At 44.8% G+C, this 18331-nt stretch overlaps 1 protein-coding gene across 1 annotated transcript; it reads left to right on the forward strand.

Annotated features, from left to right (window-relative positions):
* Positions 1 to 6459: 6459 nt before the first annotated feature.
* CCDC195 (coiled-coil domain containing 195) lies at positions 6460 to 15944 on the forward strand. The gene is made up of 5 exons (XM_081007014.1): positions 6460 to 6645; positions 7404 to 7532; positions 10463 to 10768; positions 13310 to 13571; positions 15576 to 15944. The coding sequence occupies exons 3-5, from the start codon at positions 10504 to 10506 to the stop codon at positions 15706 to 15708; spliced, it is 660 nt and encodes a 219-aa protein (XP_080863140.1). The 5' UTR covers positions 6460 to 6645; positions 7404 to 7532; positions 10463 to 10503; the 3' UTR covers positions 15709 to 15944.
* Positions 15945 to 18331: the final 2387 nt, after the last annotated feature.

The raw sequence follows: 18331 nt of genomic DNA on the forward strand, positions 1-18331 counted from the left end.
ATACACACACTGGTAGAATTAAATAGAAGGCCTCTGAAAGGTCTGAAATTTACTGGTTGACTTGGGGCAATCTCTTGTGTGCTTAATTCCTCTCCTAAAAAGGAATGATAATGGTTTATTGCATTTATTATCTCCAAAGAACTCAAGGCAGCATACATCCTTTTCCCTGGATCCAAGTATGCAGCTGACCCAAGGACACCTAGTAAGCTTTGTTGATTATTTACACCTAGGTCTCCTTAGATGCAAAGCCTAATGTTCTAGCACAGGGTTTTGGAGCTTATGGGAGTTGGAGTCCAACAACATCTGGAGGGCCACAGGGTCCCAACACCTGCTATAGTGTATTGACACACAGCTGTGACCTTCTTGCCCCTCGGCAACAGTTGCCTTAGATGCCTAATGATTGGGTGGGCTGTGGAAAAAAATGGGTGCCAATCTTGGAGGCCACCACTCTCCTTGGATGGACCTAGTCCTGCACTCAGGCTGCAATCCTATACACACGTACCCATTGTACTCAAACTGCTTGCTTCGAAGTAGAGGAGCATCAAATTCCGCTGTAGATGGAAAGGTAACTAATCTTCACCTTAGCCTGATGGATTCCTCCCTTTGTCCCAGTTGCTTAAGCCTGGGCTATACCTCCATCCATCAACATATCAACCTTTAGACTCTGTGGTGTAGTGGCCAACTACTGAGCTATGAATCAGGGGCTTATCATTTTGAACCTCACCCCTACCATTAAAAAAAACTCTCTAAGAAATTTCAGACAAACCACTCTCTCTAATCATCAGAGAGATGGATGATGCTGTTGGCCCACCTTCAGGCACGGGGGCCAAAGGCAGCCCTCCAGTCCTCTCTCTGTCTGGTCCTTGAGACTTTTCCTAGAACACACACACACCCTCCCCAACCCTGCTTTGCACCTTTTGAGTATTTTCACCTTGCCAGAATGCATCTTTGAACTCTGATAACGCTTCTTGCTCACCCAAGATGGAGGCTTGATAGGGAGAGGGACACTGACATTTGTTGCTCCACCCACCTTTGCTACTGGCTCCACCCACCACTGGCATGTGGTCTCAGAAGCTGGCAGAGACAATAACAAGGCCCTCGGTTGATAACGTTTCCTCACCCCTGCCTTTCAGGCTGAGGACCACATTTCCTTCTGGACAAATTACCAGAGGCCACATGCCAGTGGTGGGCAGGGCCAGAGTCCAGAGTGGGTGGAGCAACAAAAGTACGATACAGTAGGCTAGTTTCTACACACACACACACATGCACACACACATACACCTCCCTCTTGTGCTCCATCAAGGAGCTTAAATTCCATCCAGGAGAAACATTCTAGACAGGCAAAATTACTCAAGAATGACATGAGGTAGGGTTGGTGAAACATGGACCTGAGGAGAGTCCTGAGGACCAGACAGATGGTTTTGGAGGGCTTTCCCCCTGGTTCTGAGGTTCTCCACCTCATATTACGGCTGGTTTCTACATTGCTTTTCTCACCAGGCAATTAATCTCTGTGTCGGGGGGTGGGGGGTGGGACGGAATGTATGAGGAACTTAAAATAGAGATCTCCTCCAAATTCCTCACCAGGTTTCAAATAATTGGATAGTTTCAACCATCGCAGTAAGGCATTAATTACTGCAAGATATTAATGAGCTGCCTCTGACCTTCCATCCTCTCTAAAATATGACAAAATTAACATTTAGACAAGGTTTTCACTTTGGGATTGTTTTGAAATACTTTTCCACTTGCCTCACTTGGGCTGCCTGCCTAATAGGTTGCCCTAACTTGTGAAATGGAAACAGGGGCAGAAAACTGGCTGAATTTCTCAGTTCCTTCTTCAGATCTGTGACATGAGAACAGCAGAGCATAAAATAGATACTCTCGAGAGTTCTTGGTCACGGAGTAGAAAAAAACAACTAAGAACAAAGTGACGTTTAGCTTCTTGGCCCTCCTTTCGCAGTTTCCCAACACGCCACTCAGAAATGTGAGTCAGTTTTCTTTGATCCCTGTCTAGCAGAACCATTAGAGACAGTAAGCACACGTCAAGGTTTCGTGCTTAGAATCCCAGACTAGAGAGTTTTCAGATTTCTTGTCACGTATCACAAAGCTGAGCAGTGCCCAGGAATTTAGGGAGGTTATTTTTCCTCCGGCCATCTAGTCGGGTGTTGTCTTTTCAGCCCTGCTGCATCTCTCCACATTCCCAGCAGGGGACTATTCGAACCCCCTGCACTCTGATCCTTTCCACAGGAGCTGCCAGGGTTGTAACCTTCTGCATTCCAAGCATATACCCTGCCACTGAACTGTGGAGTGCTTTGTGTCTTTCCAATCTAATCTAAGACCTAGAGCAAACCTTGGATGTTATAACCAAGGTGGGTGGGAGAGGGGAAGCATCACAAAGCACTGGTGATAACTTTTTATCAGGACTTTAACCCTCCAGTCCTACTGTTGGGCAAACTGGACAGGATTCAGACTTGGAGGAACAGCCGGAAACATGTCTTCCAATCAAGAATCTGTCAATTTCCAGCAGTTGTAGTGCAAACCTTGACTGCAGATGCTAAGCTATTGATCACTGGTGAAGTGCAGTATGAAAGCTCCTTGGGATTATAGGTAGGTATTATTTGGCCTTACAGGCTGATCTAACAAAATGGGGATGGAGGAGGGAATGATTAGCTGGAGTGCCTGGAGGCAGTTGGAGGACGGATGGCGGCTAACAAATTGAGGTTGAATCCTGACAAGACAGAAGTACAGTTTTTGGGGGACAGGGGGCAGGCAGGTGTGGGGGACTCCCTGGTCCTGAATGGGGTAACTGTGCCCCTGAAAGACCAGGTGCACAGCCTGGGAGTCATTTTGGACTCACAGCTGCCCATGGAGGCAGAGGTCAATTCTGTGTCCTGGGCAGCTGTCTACCAGCTCCATCTGCTACGCTCGTTGAGACCCCACCTGCCCACGGACTGTCTCGCCAGAGTGGTGCATGCTCTAGTTATCTCCTGCTTGGATAACTGCAATGTGCTCTATGTGGGGCTACCTTTGAAGGTGACCTGGAAACTACAACTAATCCAGAATGCAGCAGCTAGACTGGTGACTGGGAGTGGCTGACAAGACCATATAACACCAGTCCTGAAAGACCTACATTGGCTCCCAGTACGTTTCTGAGCACAATTAAAAGTGTTGGTGCTGATCTTTAAAGCCCTAAATGGCCTCGGCCCAGGATACCTGAAGGAGCGTCTCCACCCCCATCATTCAGCCCGGACACTAAGGTCAGCGCCGAGGGCCTTTTGGTGGTTCCCTCACTGCAAGGTGAGGTTACAGGGAACCAGGCAGAGGGCTTTCTTGGTGGTGGCGCCTGCCCTGTGGAACACCCTCCCATCAGATGTCAAGGAAATAAACAACTATCTGACTTTTAGAAGACATCTGAAGGCAGCCCTGTTTAGGGAAGTTTTTAATGTTTGAAGTTCTATTCTGTTTTTAATATTCTGTTGGGAGCTGCCCAGAGTGGCTGGGGAAACCCAACCGGATGGGTGGGGTATAAATAATAAATTATTATTATTATTGCTTTCATCATCAACTAAGGGGAATGGCCCTAGTTTGGGGGTAGCGCATCTGTTTTGCACAAAGAAGGTTCCGGGCTCAATACCTGGTGTCTGCAGGAAAGGCTGGGGTTTTGTACAGGTTCTGTACAGTTGCTGCCAGTCAGTGTCAACAAATATCAAACTAGATGAACCAATGTTCTGACTTAGCATAAGGCAAATTCCTTGTGTTTCCACCTGGTCACAACCTGGTACCACTAGCATTCAAAACTTTTGTGAACTTTAATAGCACACGCTTTCCACAAATGAAGGTTTTCTGCCGTTGGGTAAAATTGGACGAATCTATTGAGGTATTATTTATGCATTAGTTGGTGTCATCCCAACACCCCTAAAGGAGTTAAGAGTTATGCATATTTTATGTTTAATCACATCTTCGGCGACACCAAACCACAGGCAAAGGTTTCCATTTCAAATTGAAGACTCATTTAATGCTTAATAGGAATCATTCCTTGCAGAGTAATTATGTCTCGATATTCACAGGGGAAGTTTTATTAGATGACCCTTGGTTGATTGCAACAGGCATATTTGGTTAATATTGAGAAGGAAGGGAGAGCATTAAATCACCCTCGCATTGAATGTGACATACTTTTTTCATACCCAATTATGAGAAATTCAACATAAAGGACACATGAGCAGTAAAAAGGATGGCAAGAGCCCTTTGTTGCATTAATAGGAAAAGCAAAACAAGGGCCGGATCAGACAGCATCTCTTTTGTGCTCTTAGCAAAACCTCCCACCACCCACCCAGTGGTGGTGCAGATGTTCTTGCAAGGAGTGTACAGATGAATGCTTGGACTGTTCAGAATGTCCATCTTCAAATTTGTGCCCAAAGGCAAGTGCCCAATCACATGAGAAATAAACAGCTGTAGCTGTATAGTATAAATAATAACATTCTTTGTCATAATGTTCATTATAAGAGGAGTCATCAACCTTTTTGGCTGAATTTCCAAACTGGATTGAAATATACTCAGAGTCGCAAAGTGATTTCATGCTCTTTATTCAGCTCATAGAGGTGAGGAGGAATGAATGAAAGTCCCCTCAAAGTATCTGCTTTATATACATTATTTACACAATAGGCTGCACATGATTGGTTAATTCTGGAATTCTACTGTAAGCCAATCAGGTTGTGGATTCACTTATATCTGGAGCATGATTGGGTGGTTCCTGCCAACCAATCATACTGCTGCATTGTTCTTGGACCAATCAGACTGCTGCATTCTGAATCCTATTGTTCTAGGACCAATCAGACTGCTGCAGTTTGGATCCTATTGTTCTAGGACCAATCAGACTGCTGCAGTTTGGATCCTATTCAACTCAGTACATAACATGGATAAACTGTTGTGGGCACCACAATCACACACACCACAACTCTCGGCCAGAACTGAATGCTTCTTTTAAATCTAATTTCAGGTGCGGGGTTCAAATTTCTGCAGGTTCCAGGGATGCGGGTGGCACTATGGTCTAAACCACTGAACCTTTCGGGGTTGCTGATCAGAAGGTTGGCAGTTCAAATCCATGTGAGGGGGTGATCTCCCGTTGCTCTGCCCCAGCTCCTGCCAACCTAGCAGTTTGAAAGCACGCCAGTGCAAGTAGATAAATAGGTATTGCTGCGGCAGGAAGGTAAACAGTGTGGTAACGTGTCCTATTTTAAGATGACACTCTTCAGTGGGAAAGGCTGCCCAATCTAATAGGGCTATGCACCAGATTTGGCCAACGACTGAGTCAAATCAGGCAGGTTTGGAGGACCTCAGATGAGTCAGGTATGTGCAGCCACAGATTGTTGCAAGTTAGATTGGATATGTCCTGGTAATCCTGCGTATGTGCCCATCAGGATAGTACAGAGGCCCAGAAAACACCTTTCTCAGAACACTTTTCAAACTTCATACTGACACCTTATTGTCCTATCCATAGCATCAAATTACATCACATCTATTGTCATCTTGCAGCAGCAGCCTTGCATGATATGGGCTGGGACCAGCCTGGGGTGGGGAACACATAAGTAAGCGTGGCAGATGTAAAAGTAGAAGTATTGATCAGTTAACTTGTATGATCCTTCTGTCTTTCATCAGAAGGGTAAAGATCTTGCATAGTGGCCAAATCATACATGCCACGTTCCTACGGCTTTCTTGTTGCACAGAAGACACCCTTCACATGGTGCTTGGGTGTACATGTTATAAACCCAAGCCACATCCCTTATGTAAGAGACATTAATGTTGGTCCAAGTGGGTTAATGTGTCAAAATCAAGCAACTGATCTACCTGAGCCACGTTTTCATACCCAAGCTCCACTGTGGCATGACTTGGCTGCATAATCCTTTGATCTCAAGGGTTGTTTCTTCTGCCTTGCCTTTTCCATCCTTGACTAACAGCAGCCAGATAAAATGTCTTGTGCAGGAAGCCATAAAGGCTCTGGCTTTGGTTGAGTCTCTAGGAGAAGAGACTGACAAATTCAGTAGCAGCCACCCAGAACGAGGATGTCTCCCTATGCTTAGTGTACTGTGGGTCTCACACAGTGCACACAGCAATATTCAGACAGTACATGCATATATCTGGTGTTTATTAATAACAGGCAATTAGTCCTCTGCCCAGCCCAATCCTGGAAACTTTATTCACTACTCTACCTGGGAAGTCCTAGTGCTGAATTTCTGACAAGACTTTCCTGTGTGCAACACCACCTACTGGATTGGAGGTGTAACTGCATATGCAGCACCTGTTCAGTCAAATGGCTCCTCATTCATCTAGAACATGAATAATAGAATCATAGAGTTGGAAGGGACCCCCAAGGGCATGGATACAGCCAGGATTTTTGTTGGAGGGGGAAACTGATGTGATTGGTCAATTAGTTAAGTATTTCTATTGTTTTACTTGATCTAGGGGAAACAGCTGCCCCCTGTCTCCCCTTGGCTATGTCTATGCTTGAGGGTGATCAAGTTCAACCCCCTGTATTGCAGGGATCTCAGCTAAAGCATCCATGACAGATGGCCATCCAACCTCTGCTTAAAAACCTCCAAGGATGTCCATGTTTATATGCCTCTGAATTGCATTAGGACATTTGTGTAAAAGGTAAGGCTTTCACTGTATTTGATCAATGATATCTGAAAAGCAGGGTGTTAACATTTCAGTGACTGAATCATTAGTTTATTAGATAAATTTGCATTCTCCCTAAAACCTTCTTGGTTGAATTTATCCCAGGCGAATGACTTTGGTGTCTGCATATGTACATCCATCATTTATGGGGGGGGGGGGGAATCTTTGCATATCTGTAAGCGCATTCCAGGCTCACAGTGATTATTTGCAAAACCATTTGGCTTTTGTTGAAACAACAAAGAATTGACCTGTCTAAATTTTGGAACAGCAGAAGCAGCTCAGCATAACAAATGGCTGTAAACAGCTGCTTAGCAATTCCAGTAGCAGAGTAGCTGTCACCGTCTACTGAAAGCAAGCTTTTATGAGGAACACTCTAAATTCCTGAGGCATCCTCCTTCACTTATGGGTCATAATGTTTGCCAAATAGAGTGGGACACATGCCGCGTTTGGGCATGTTTTCTCCATCTGCCTTGTTTCTGAAAGGTCCCATTAGGATGTCCTGGGAGCTGGACCGGGCTTCCTCTGAAGTGTTGCAGCTAATATGCTATAGCCTCCCTAGGGAGGTTCACTGGTCCATCTCACTGCTTAGTTTTAGGCAACTGTGTGTTGTTGTTTTTCAGCTGCGCCAGAAATGTAATTAGGTGCTTTCTGATTAATATTATTGTGTGTTAACCTTGCCACGGATCGAGCCAATGGGTAGGATTCTGATCTCTTCCTCTCTTCTCACCCTGCAGGTCTTGCTTGACCACTGTGACTCACCTAACATCGCAATGACCACCTGTCACCTTCCACCACCTGTCATCACAGCCACATCTTTACCTGCTCCATACCTGACACCATATATGAGATTAGGTGTAGGGCAGGTAGGTGTGGCTGTACCCAAACAGTTTCAAGGGCCAAACTGGGAGCTCTGGAGAGCAATGGATCTGAAGTTCTCCACCACTGATATATTGGAGGGAGCATGGTCATGCACACTAACTGGACCATCCCCATCTCCACGGGCTGCAGCTTCACACGTTCGTGCATTGGGTGGAGGGCCAAAGGAGAATTCCTCATGAGTTCAGGTGAACATGTGAATAATCCTCTCTAGAAAAGGGAGCTCCAGTCATGCAAAGTTCCTGATTGTGTAGATGAGTCTACCAACATTCAGCCAAACTGCCCTTCTGGCATGGAACTAATGGATGGGGATCCTGGGGACAGAGACAACCTTCCCCTTTCATGTATTCTTTGAAGGCAAAGGTTAAAAGGGTTCCTTCATTTTGCTGGTATCTATCTGGTTTGGTCGTTTTCTATTATATTCATTTATTAAACAATTATGGCCTTGAATGTTCCATATTTTCTTGCCTTGGGTGTCTTTGGAAAAAGATGCATGAAATTACTTTCCAGAAACAAATGACTACAGCAGATATTGCCTATACAAGATCAAAAGGTCATACACATTCAGACTCCTCTAGTGGAACCTGATTGTTGACAGAGTGAACCAAGAGGTCAGAAATGATACTATAATTGGGTGCTTTTGGTATCACTTAGCCTACACATGATCCCTTGCTGGGGAATATAGGAATAAGAAACTTGAAGACAGAATTCTGTTTGAATCTCTCACATGCCATTGCTTTTCACTCTGCAAACTTTGATACCAATGAGATGATTGACCAAAGCCTCTTAGTAAAATTGCGAGCACCACTGGGTCAAAAATGGGCCTTGCGCAAGTTCATGCAAAGGGAGGGTAATAACAAATTGCTTGTGGCCTCTAATTCTTTTTTTTTTTTAATTTCCCTTTGGGGCAAATTAAGTTTCTTTACCTCAGAGATGCGGGAAAGATGTTGCAGATGTTGCTTTGGAAGAAGCGGCTTCAACCCAGAGGGAAACTGTTAGAACATGACCAGGCGAATTTACCTTTTTCTCTCTTTCCAAAACAAGATGCAGCCTGAAAAATGGTCATCTTTCAAAATTTGCGCTTCTCCAAATTTTGCAGTGCAGTTCTCCAGCCAAGTAATGTGTACAGAAATGCAGTTGCTAGGGTAAGGAACATGTATAAAAACATATTTAGTGAAAATAAGTATTAAAATGCATCCTATTTGGGGAAATTTGTTTGCAAAAAAATCTGTATATTAGGCAAAATCGCATATTGTAGAAAGATGATGGTGAATTTTCATAGGGACTTTTTTTTAAATGCAAACTTGTGCAGAAATTTGGAGAATTGAACTTATTACTGAAAAAATGAGAAACTGGGAGAAACTGAAACTGACATGTCTGCCCATCCCTTGTTGTCACACAGGGCAGAGAGAAGCAGGCTTCACCCCAGTCTTTACGTCTGAAGAAAGTCTACGCATGTATATGTTAAAATGTGTACCTGGCTACATACAGATGTTTCATTGTCTGAACCTATATGCTCCCTTCCTGCCGCATGTTCACTCATTTGATTTTGTTTTATTTTATACAACACACACACAGAGAGAGAGAGAGAGAGAGAGAGAGAGAGAGAGAGAGAGAGAGACTGTCAGCTGACATTAGCAACTAAAAATATTCCATCAATTCTGATGGATTAATATAGGCCAGGGGTAGCCAGCCTGGTGCTCTCCAGATGTTATTAGACTACAACTCCCATCATCCCTCACCATTGGCCATGCTTGCTGGGGCTGATTGGAGTCCAACAGCATTTGGAGAGCATCACATTGACTGCCCCTGATATGGGTAGTGCACATCGACTGCAAAGTGAGTCTCATTGTATTTACCGAACATCTGTAAAGGGCTGAGCCAATCATGGCACATGCACACAGTCTTTACTATGATTAGCCACTTTGCATAATGAATCGAAATCGCTCTCTTCCAAGGTGATAAAGTGGGGTGGAGGGACTTCAGTTCAAAGCATACAGGTTTTAAATAATTTCTGTGCTGATCAGAGAATACACTGAGTTTTAATATTAATGCCAAATCACAGAAGGAAAATTCTCAGTGCTACGGGAGGGCATTTTGCTGCGCAGAAATACTCGCAGGGAGTAGGTAACAGGAGCAGCCCACGATATTGCCTTTCGTTTCTAATGCAACATTCATGCTTGATGTGTCTCTCCTTACCATCCCAGAATATTGCTGTGCACACTTTGTTCAAGCAAATGCCACAAACAAAGCTGAGCTGTAGCCGGGTGGAAATATATTCTTAGTTGGCAGCCAGAAATGCATTTTTGTTTAATGGGAACCGCGGGGAACTGTGGAAAGGCGTTGTTCCCCCCCCCCCCCCGCTCCCCCTCAAAGTCATTTCTGAAAATGGAACTTCTCAAGAAGCTGAGAAGGGAACAATGCATGTTGGCGGAGGTGAAAGATGTGCATGCTGGGTGAACTTGGCTTCAGCTCGGAATAATTCTGAGTCTGGTGCATTCAGCAGCCCTGGACAGGATAGGATTGCTGAAGGCAGAATGCAGCCTTCCAGCATGAGATGCCTGAACTTGACAGGTGGGACAAATGCAGAAGGACACACACACACACACACACACACACACACACGACAAATGCTGTGTTTGAATTATCGTGCCTACACCCCCACACATTGCCACTTTCACAGGGCCAATGTCTTTGCACTGAAATAGCTGCCACCAAAGGAAAACTCAGTTTGGAAAAATGAAACCCGGAATGAATAAATCATGGAGGGGCTCTTCAAGCCTTGACAGTTTATCCAAGGCTCTTTGGGTGGTGAAAGACAGCACAATGCTGAGCCCGGAGGAGGGAGTGCCATTGTTCGGGTGTGTTTATGTGCCACATGAGCCCCTCACCTTGGATTCATGGTTTCTTTTTAAAGCAAGCGGCGCCCAGGTTGGCTGTCTGGCAAGGAGGTGGGAAATGGACGGGAACAAGCGGCTCATGCAGGTCATCCACGAAATGCGCTCGGAAATCATCAAGCTAGAGAGAGAGAACAGAGCCCTCCGGGGGCAACTGACATGCAGCAGGCAGAAGGCAGCAAAGCGAGAGGATGGAGAAGGGGCCGAAGACAAAAAGGACAAGGGCTGGAGCCTCGCGGACTCAGTCGAAGAGGCCGCTGCTTCGCCGGTGACTCTGCGCAGGAATGTCTCAGCAGGCTCTGCTCTGACACTACAGGAGCAAAAAGGTACCCATGATTCCTGATGGGGCAAGTTATGACTAAACCTTTTGTTTAGTGACCCTTCCTGGACCAGAGGAAGAGGGAGGATAGCCAACATGGTGCCCTCCAAATGTCATTGGATTCAGTTCCCATCAGCCCCAGCTGGCATGGGCAATGGTCAGGGATGAGGGGAGTTGTAGTCTGGAGGGCACCATGTTGGCTAACTCTGAGATAAGCTAAAGTATTCCACTGATAGTCGCAAGCTGCTCTGGGTAGGCCTCAGAAACTCATCCTGTTACACTCGGAAATTAGGACAGCAGTAATTATTATTACTTTTGTTATTTTCATTTTTATTTATTGAATTTACATACCGCCCTAAACCCGGGGGTCTCAGGGCAGTTCACAGAATGAAATTAAGATATAAATGCACAAAATACCTAATAAAAATAAAAACAACAACCCAATAGCACCCCCCCAAAAAAAAACCACATTTCAAAAGTAGCTGTTGTAACGAGGCATGAACTAAAGGTTGAAATTAGAGTTCTGATATTACGGTCTCCCAAATTGAGGCAGTCTAATTGACATACAAATGGTTTGTTAATTATGTAAATCAAGTTGTGAGTTGGGAAATGGCTAAGCACCACCCGTCACTGCTTTTTCTTTACCTCATGCAGCCTCTTACCTTAACAGCAGGGAAGTGGAGTGTTGTTGTCGTTGTCGTTGTTGTTTTTCAAAATAATAATAATAATTTATTCAGTTTATATACTGCTCTTTATCCAAAGATCCCAGGGCGGTGTATGACATTAAGAACATAATTTACATAGCATGATTATAAAAGACAATAAAAAACAACCACAGAAAAATATCATAATAGCAGTCCCCCCACATTTAAAAGGCCATAGATTGTTTAAAGCGTTGGGCTTTCCTTTCATGTTACATGAAGAAGGCTTGCATTCGAACCTTGCAAAGCCTAAATGAAAACTAAGATGTCTAAAGATGGAATTTGGCCACACTTTCCTGAAAGTAAGCTTCAGGCTGGACGTTTTGCCACTTGAGGTAAATAAAAAATGAACCTACCACTGCCTCCAACAGCCATGGGTACACCATTCTGCAGGTCACCACCATGACAGCGATGCAGGTGTACCATATAACCATCCTCTTGCCCCACAGATGAGTCTGTGGAGGAGAAGGCAGGGGCACAGCCATGTAGGAGGAGGTGGGGGCAAGCAGCAGGCTCCTTGGGCCCAGAACTTCCACCTGAGGCGACCGCCTCACCTCAAGGGCAGGCCAGCCTTGGTAAGCCTCATTAAAAACACAGATCTCACTTCTGAGTAAATTCTCATAGGAATGCTAAGAACAGTGCAAGGGGGGATCAGGCTCATTTCCCACAAAACCACTGGGGAGAATGGCGCCAGCACATTTTGCTTTCTGTCACAGGACAGAGGGCAAGAGACTTCCTTTAAAAAAAGAGAGAGAACTAGAAATCCAGTCCAGCTAATGGTGTAAATGGGCATTGGGTGGCATGCCTAACATCTGGCCAGCTGGATAACATGGCACCCCTAGTTAAGTAGCATTTTGCAGCATATCAAAAAGGTCTTTGGAAATAGCCAAGAATTAGCCGACAGTTCGGCACAAGTTGCACATAGTAATAATACGGGGGGGGGGGCATTTTTTGTTTGTTTGTTACTATGGTATGTATTTTTGTTTTTATATTATTCTCCACCCTGTGATCCTCAGATGAAGGGCGCTGTAGAAATTTAATAAATAATGATAATAATATCTCAAGGAAGTCTCCAGTTTGCAGTTTAATTGGTCTTTTGCATTTGCAATCAATTTGACTCCAGGACTGGCTGCTCTCACATGTAAGGATCCCCCCTTGTTCCCTTGGTTCCAGTACAATTCAGATCTCTCTGTTTTTTGGAGATGCTGTACAACAGGAAGTGAGGGGGCCTATGTCTCACAGGCTAGGTCTAACCCACTGGTGAATTTCGTCAAGCCCACGATCCAGCCTTTCAAAGGTCTCCAGCAAGTTAATCTGCACTTTTCAAGGGTGGCACTCCTCGGGTTGGAGGTTATCAGCCAGCCTGTGCTTTCATGTCAGAGCCAGTGTGGTGTAGTGCTTAAGAGCAGTGGACTCGTAATCTGGTGAACCGGGTTCGATTCCCCGCTCCTCCACATGCAACTGCTGGGTGACCTTGGGCTAGTCACACTTCTCTGAAGTCTCTCAGCCTCACTCACCTCACAAAGTGTTTGTTGTGGGGGAGGAAGGGAAAGGAGATTGTTAGCCGCTTTGAGACTCTTTGGGTAGTGATAAAGCGGGATATCAAATCCAAACTCTTCTTCTTCAGAGGAATACCTTCTCAGGTGAGAAGCTGGTCAGTGCTATCTAACAGTGGAGGTTGATCCATTAGGATGCATGGCCAATTTCCCCACCACCTCAGTCAGATTCCAGCTGATCTGTTAGGTTAAGATTGTCACTCTGGGCTATTAATGAGAAAGGTTTTTTATTTTATTTTATTTTATTTTATTTAAAAAGACCAAACTACATGGATTACAATCTTTGCACAGGTAGCATTATGACGGTGAGACGTTATTCCATCTCCTCATCTGTGCCTTCGCTCCCTGGCAACAAACACCACAAATCTGACAAGAGGAATCCATTCAAGGGAGCCCTAGATGTGAAGGAGATAATCAAGCAGCCGACCTTTCCCACAGATACGCAACTAACCAACAAAGAAGAAAAAGGAGTTGCAAAAATTCCATCCGATTGCCTCTCCAGCAGTACATCCAACAAAAGGAGATCTTTCCAAGACCATGTTTACAAATGCAGGTAGGCCCGACTGAAATGATGATTGAAGCTTCAAGAAATCCCTTGTCAGGTTATTGAAGAATGCAAAAGTCTGGTTACCTGATGGCTCCAATCATTTTATAATGTCAGAAGTTGGCAAGCATTGGTATTGCTTCCTACAGCTATGGGACTGGACTTGAGCATATTTAATTGAAGAATGAGCTTGATAAATCTCATGACCATATCCTTCCATTAGACATCTATTTACGAATTATTTTATTAAGAGATTTATATTCTGCTGTTCACCCAAAATTGTTTACAAAAAAAAGGTCAACGCATATCCGGTGCAATATTGCAAGTTGTAAACAGGGATGGAGAACCTGTGGCCCTCCTGATGTTGTTGGACTGCAACTTCTATCAGCTCCAGTCATCAGGGATGATGAATGTCGTGTTCCAACAGTATCTAGATGGCTACAGAGTCCATATCCCTTGTGCAAAGCATGTCAGCTTTGCAATGCCAAGTTTCACTATCATGGCAATCAAGGGGAAGCTTAGGTGAAGTGCTCTGTGTGACTCAGGCTGCAGTCCTAAACACAATACCTACAACGTTCACCTCATTGGCTGTAGTAGGACTTGCTTCTGACTTAACATGCATCAGATTACAATCTCACTTGTAGAATCACAGTCCCCTGTGAGCAGCATTCCAGTTATCCCACTGGTGTCTTTGGGGCGTGCATATCTATTTAGAAGAGTTTTGGATGTCTTGACTATAATTAGTTTCCATATGAGGAGCAGGAGCCTCAAGAAACATTTTTGCCCTATTCATAAGAGGATAGCTTCACCAGGACCCTGAAGATGCACATGAGTGTTAACTGTCAAGCAATGCCCAGTATTTGCTTCAGAAACATTTGCTAACAATGCGGAGCCATATTTGCAGATGTAAACCCTTTGCAAGTGTATACAAGTGCATGATGCCCTCCAGATAGTGTATCCAAACACACCACCCAATCATCCCGTCCATTGTTAGGGATGATGGAAGTTGTAGTCCAGCAACATCTGCAAGGCTCTACATGGCTCGTCTTGTTATAGTGCACTGTGGCTTTGAAGTGGTTATTCCATGAGTCTTCCACGTTGAGTAGTTATTCTTATAAAAGGAATGCTGGAGGATTCCTCTAGATGAGTAGGAAGTGTAGTCTACACCATGGGGGAGCAGAAAGGAATTCAAATAATTATTTTTTTAACATTATAGTCTGGGATGGATTATCATGCTTTCCAAAAGAAAAAAAAAATTCCCCAAAAGGTATACAACATGGGTCTGCAAACTTAGGTCCACGGGCTGGATCAGGCCCAATTGCCTTCTAGATCTGGCCCACAGACGGTCCGGGAATCGCTGCGTGGATCACTAGCACGTGTGTTATTTCTCTCTCCCTCCCTCACACGGTGGCGGTGGCGGCAGTGCCTCCTCCCTTCCTCCTCCTGGCTTCTCCCTGCCCTGCCTAGAGGAGGAAGGGGGCTGGGTTTGTTGGTGCCAGCAGCAGCAGCGCTCGAGCAGCCACCATTTTAAGCAGCCCCTCTCCGGAGCCCTTTTGCACACCGCTCATCATCCCTCCACCACCACCGCCACCAGCCCCTGCTGCTCACAAGACACAGGTAAGCAGCCACTGGGGCTCATGGTGCTCTTGCATCATTTTTTTCCCCAAAATATAGTCCGGCCCCCCACAAAGTCTGAGAGACAGTGGACCGGCCCCCTACTGGAAAAGTTTGCTGATCCCTGGTATACAATCTAGGACAAAATTGGCAACCTGTGGCCCATAGATATTATTGACTATGGCTACCATCAATCCTGACCATTGGCCATGCTGGCTTAGGCAGATGGAAGTCGGGGTCCAACCTCTGGAGAGCTAATGGTTCATCAGCCCTGATCTAATTCAGGATACGTTTGCAATGATGAATTATGTTGTATTGATACATTTGTGATCCAGAAGGTAAAACATATCACATAACATTTTGTTCCAAATATCTTGCACATGTTTCTTTTTTCCCTAGGGGTAAAGTAAAGGCTGTCAGTTTCCTGTTACCCATGGACATGTCACGTTATTCAGAAAATCAAGGCTCTTTCACATGCTCGCAAAATCAGAACACAAAACAGTTAAGCACCATTATTGAAAAGGACATGTGAGCCGGTGAATATTTAAAGGGCCACCGTTGACTTCAGAGATAAACTCGCCTGAAGCGAGAGCCCTGCATCAGATTACATTTCTGCAAAGCTGTTTGGCAGAATGCCCTCAGAGAATCACCCGGGCCAGCACTGCAGGTCATTGGCAGATTGTTTTGCAAAGGGGGGGAAAAACCTGTGACAGAGACTGTCAAAAGCCTGTGTGAGGAGGGCTGAAAGAAACCCACTGATAACAAATGCCTCTCTGCTGTATTTTATTTTATTTTTTACTTCATGGTTTATTTCCGGAACCCCATTAAACAGCATTTTATATAACAGTGTTCACTGTGGTCTTTTTAAGAGCGTGTACTATAACCTCCCTTTACTGCTCAAACTGCCAGAAATATAGAAACTTGTAAAGAAGAGGAGATAGTGTCTATTTTATAAAGCTTTAAAAAGTATGTGAAAGAAATACAGGCGCGTATCTGTCTTTCAAATAATAAAAGTTTGGTTTGTGTCCATTTGCATTTAGCCCCTGAAACATTCTGACAAATTACTAAAAACATACATATTAAAACATGGTGGATTTTAAGTATTCCCTTTTTGCTATGCTTGCTCATACAGTACCTGATGACTGATATATGCATTTAATTGCTCTTGTAATTAAACTGTTACTAGCAGGAGATATTAAACCAGCTTCCATGAGTAGGCATTTTCATTTTCCAAACTCAAGATTTGATGGCTAGTTTCCTCTAGCTAAATATTCCTGAAGAAGGAAGACCATAAGAGCATTGCGGGATCAGACCTAGGGTCCAGACTATGTTATGCTTAAAGTAGACCCAATGAAATAATTGGGACTTAAGTTAGCCATAACTAACTTAATTGATTTCAGTTACAGATAGGTAGCCGTGTTGGTCTGCCATAGTCAAAATAAAAAAAATCCTTCCAGTAGCACCTTTAAGACCAACTAAGTTAGTTCTTGGTATGAGCTTTCGTGTGCAAGCTGAAGAAGTGTGCTTGCACACGAAAGCTCATACCAAGAACTAAATTAGTTGGTCTTAAAGGTGCTACTGGAAGGATTTTTTTTATTTTAATTGATTTCAGTGAGTCTACATGGAGCAAGATAGGAGTCTGGATACAACCCAGGCAAGAGTGAGGTCAATGGCCATGAGATTAGAAGAGGCAAAAGGTCCTCAAAGATGCTTGGCAAGCTGAATGCTGACACTCAAGAGTACTGAAGGAGTTTGTGGGTGCAATCTCAGAGCCCCTGTCCATAATCCTTGAGAATACTTGGAGAACAGGTGAGGTTCCTGCAGACTGGAGGTGGGCAAATGTTGTCCTCATCTTCAAAAAGGGTGGAGACCCAGATGACTGCTGACCAGTCACCTTAACGTCAATACCAGGAGAGGTCCTAGAGCAGATACAGTGGTGCCTCGCAAGACGAAATTAATCCGTTCCGCGAGTGTCTTCGTCTAGCGGTTTTTTGCGGCTTAGCGGATTAGCGCTATTAGCGGTTTAGCGGCTATTAAAGGCTTATCGGCTTAGCGGATTAGCTGCTAAAAGGCTATTAGCGGCTTAGCGGCTTAGAAAAAGGGGGGGAGCGGGGGAAAACTCAAGACTCGCAAGACATTTTCGTCTTGCGAAGCAAGCCCATAGGGAAATTCGTCCTGCGAAGCAAGTCAAAAACGGAAAACCCTTTCGTCTAGCGGGTTTTCCGTCTTGCGAGGCATTCGTCTTGCGGGGCACCACTGTAATTCAACAGTTGGTCTGTGAGCACTTAGAGGGAGATTCTGTGATTGCTAGGACCCAGCATGGCTTTCTCAAAAGCAAGTCAAAGCAAGAAATGACTCACATTTCTTTTTTTCATGGAATCACAGGCTTGGTGGATCAGGAGACTGCTGTGGACATAGTGTATCTGGATTTCAGTAAGGCCCCCACGATATTCTTGCAGAGAGGCTGGTGGGGAGTGGGTTGGATGCAGTAACTGTTAGGTGGATTTGTATCTGGTTGGCAGACTGAGCCCAAAGAGTACTCACTGGTAGTTCCTCATTTCTGGAAGAAAGTGACAAGTGGGGTGCCACAGGATCCTGGGCCCATTGTTGTTCAGCACCTTAATAAACTACTTGGTTGAAGGAATTGAGGGGATGCTCATTACATTTGCAGATGACACTAAGCTGGGCGAGTGGCTAACGCTGTGGAGGACAGAACTGGGATTCAGGATGACCTTGAAAGATTGGTGAGCTGGGCCAGAACAGACAAAATGAATTTCAGGGGAGGACATATGTAAGGTTCTGCACTTGGGCAGGAATGACCAGCTTCACAGGTATGGGATGGGCAACATCTGGCTTGTCGGGGATGCATGAGGTTCTAGGGGTCATGGTGGACCACAGGCTTAACATGAGTCAACAGTGTGATGCAGCAGCAAAAAAGGCTGCTGTTGTTCTGGGCTGCATCAACAGAGGTGTGGGGTCCAGATCCAGAGAGGTGATGGTGCTTATGAGGAATTGTTGAGGGAGTTGGGTTTTCCCTACTTGAAACATTTCACAAAAATGAGGCCTTTGGCAAAGAATGACATTCTTACTAAAAGATCACTTTGCAAATGATAGGCGCTTCCTTTCATGTCACAAAAGCAAGTGCTAATTTGATG

The sequence above is a fragment of the Podarcis pityusensis genome (assembly GCF_964106645.2).
Source record: "Podarcis pityusensis genome assembly, chromosome: 5".
NCBI lineage: Eukaryota > Metazoa > Chordata > Lepidosauria > Squamata > Lacertidae > Podarcis > Podarcis pityusensis.

Coding starts and splice junctions, on each gene's coding strand:
- CCDC195 (XM_081007014.1), top strand. CDS start 10,504: ATGGACGGGAACAAGCGGCTCATGCAGGTCATCCACGAAATGCGCTCG. Junction 10,769..13,309: donor GACACTACAGGAGCAAAAAG/GTACCCATGATT, acceptor ATCTTTGCACAG/GTAGCATTATGACGGTGAGA. Junction 13,572..15,575: donor GACCATGTTTACAAATGCAG/GTAGGCCCGACT, acceptor TTTTTTCCCTAG/GGGTAAAGTAAAGGCTGTCA.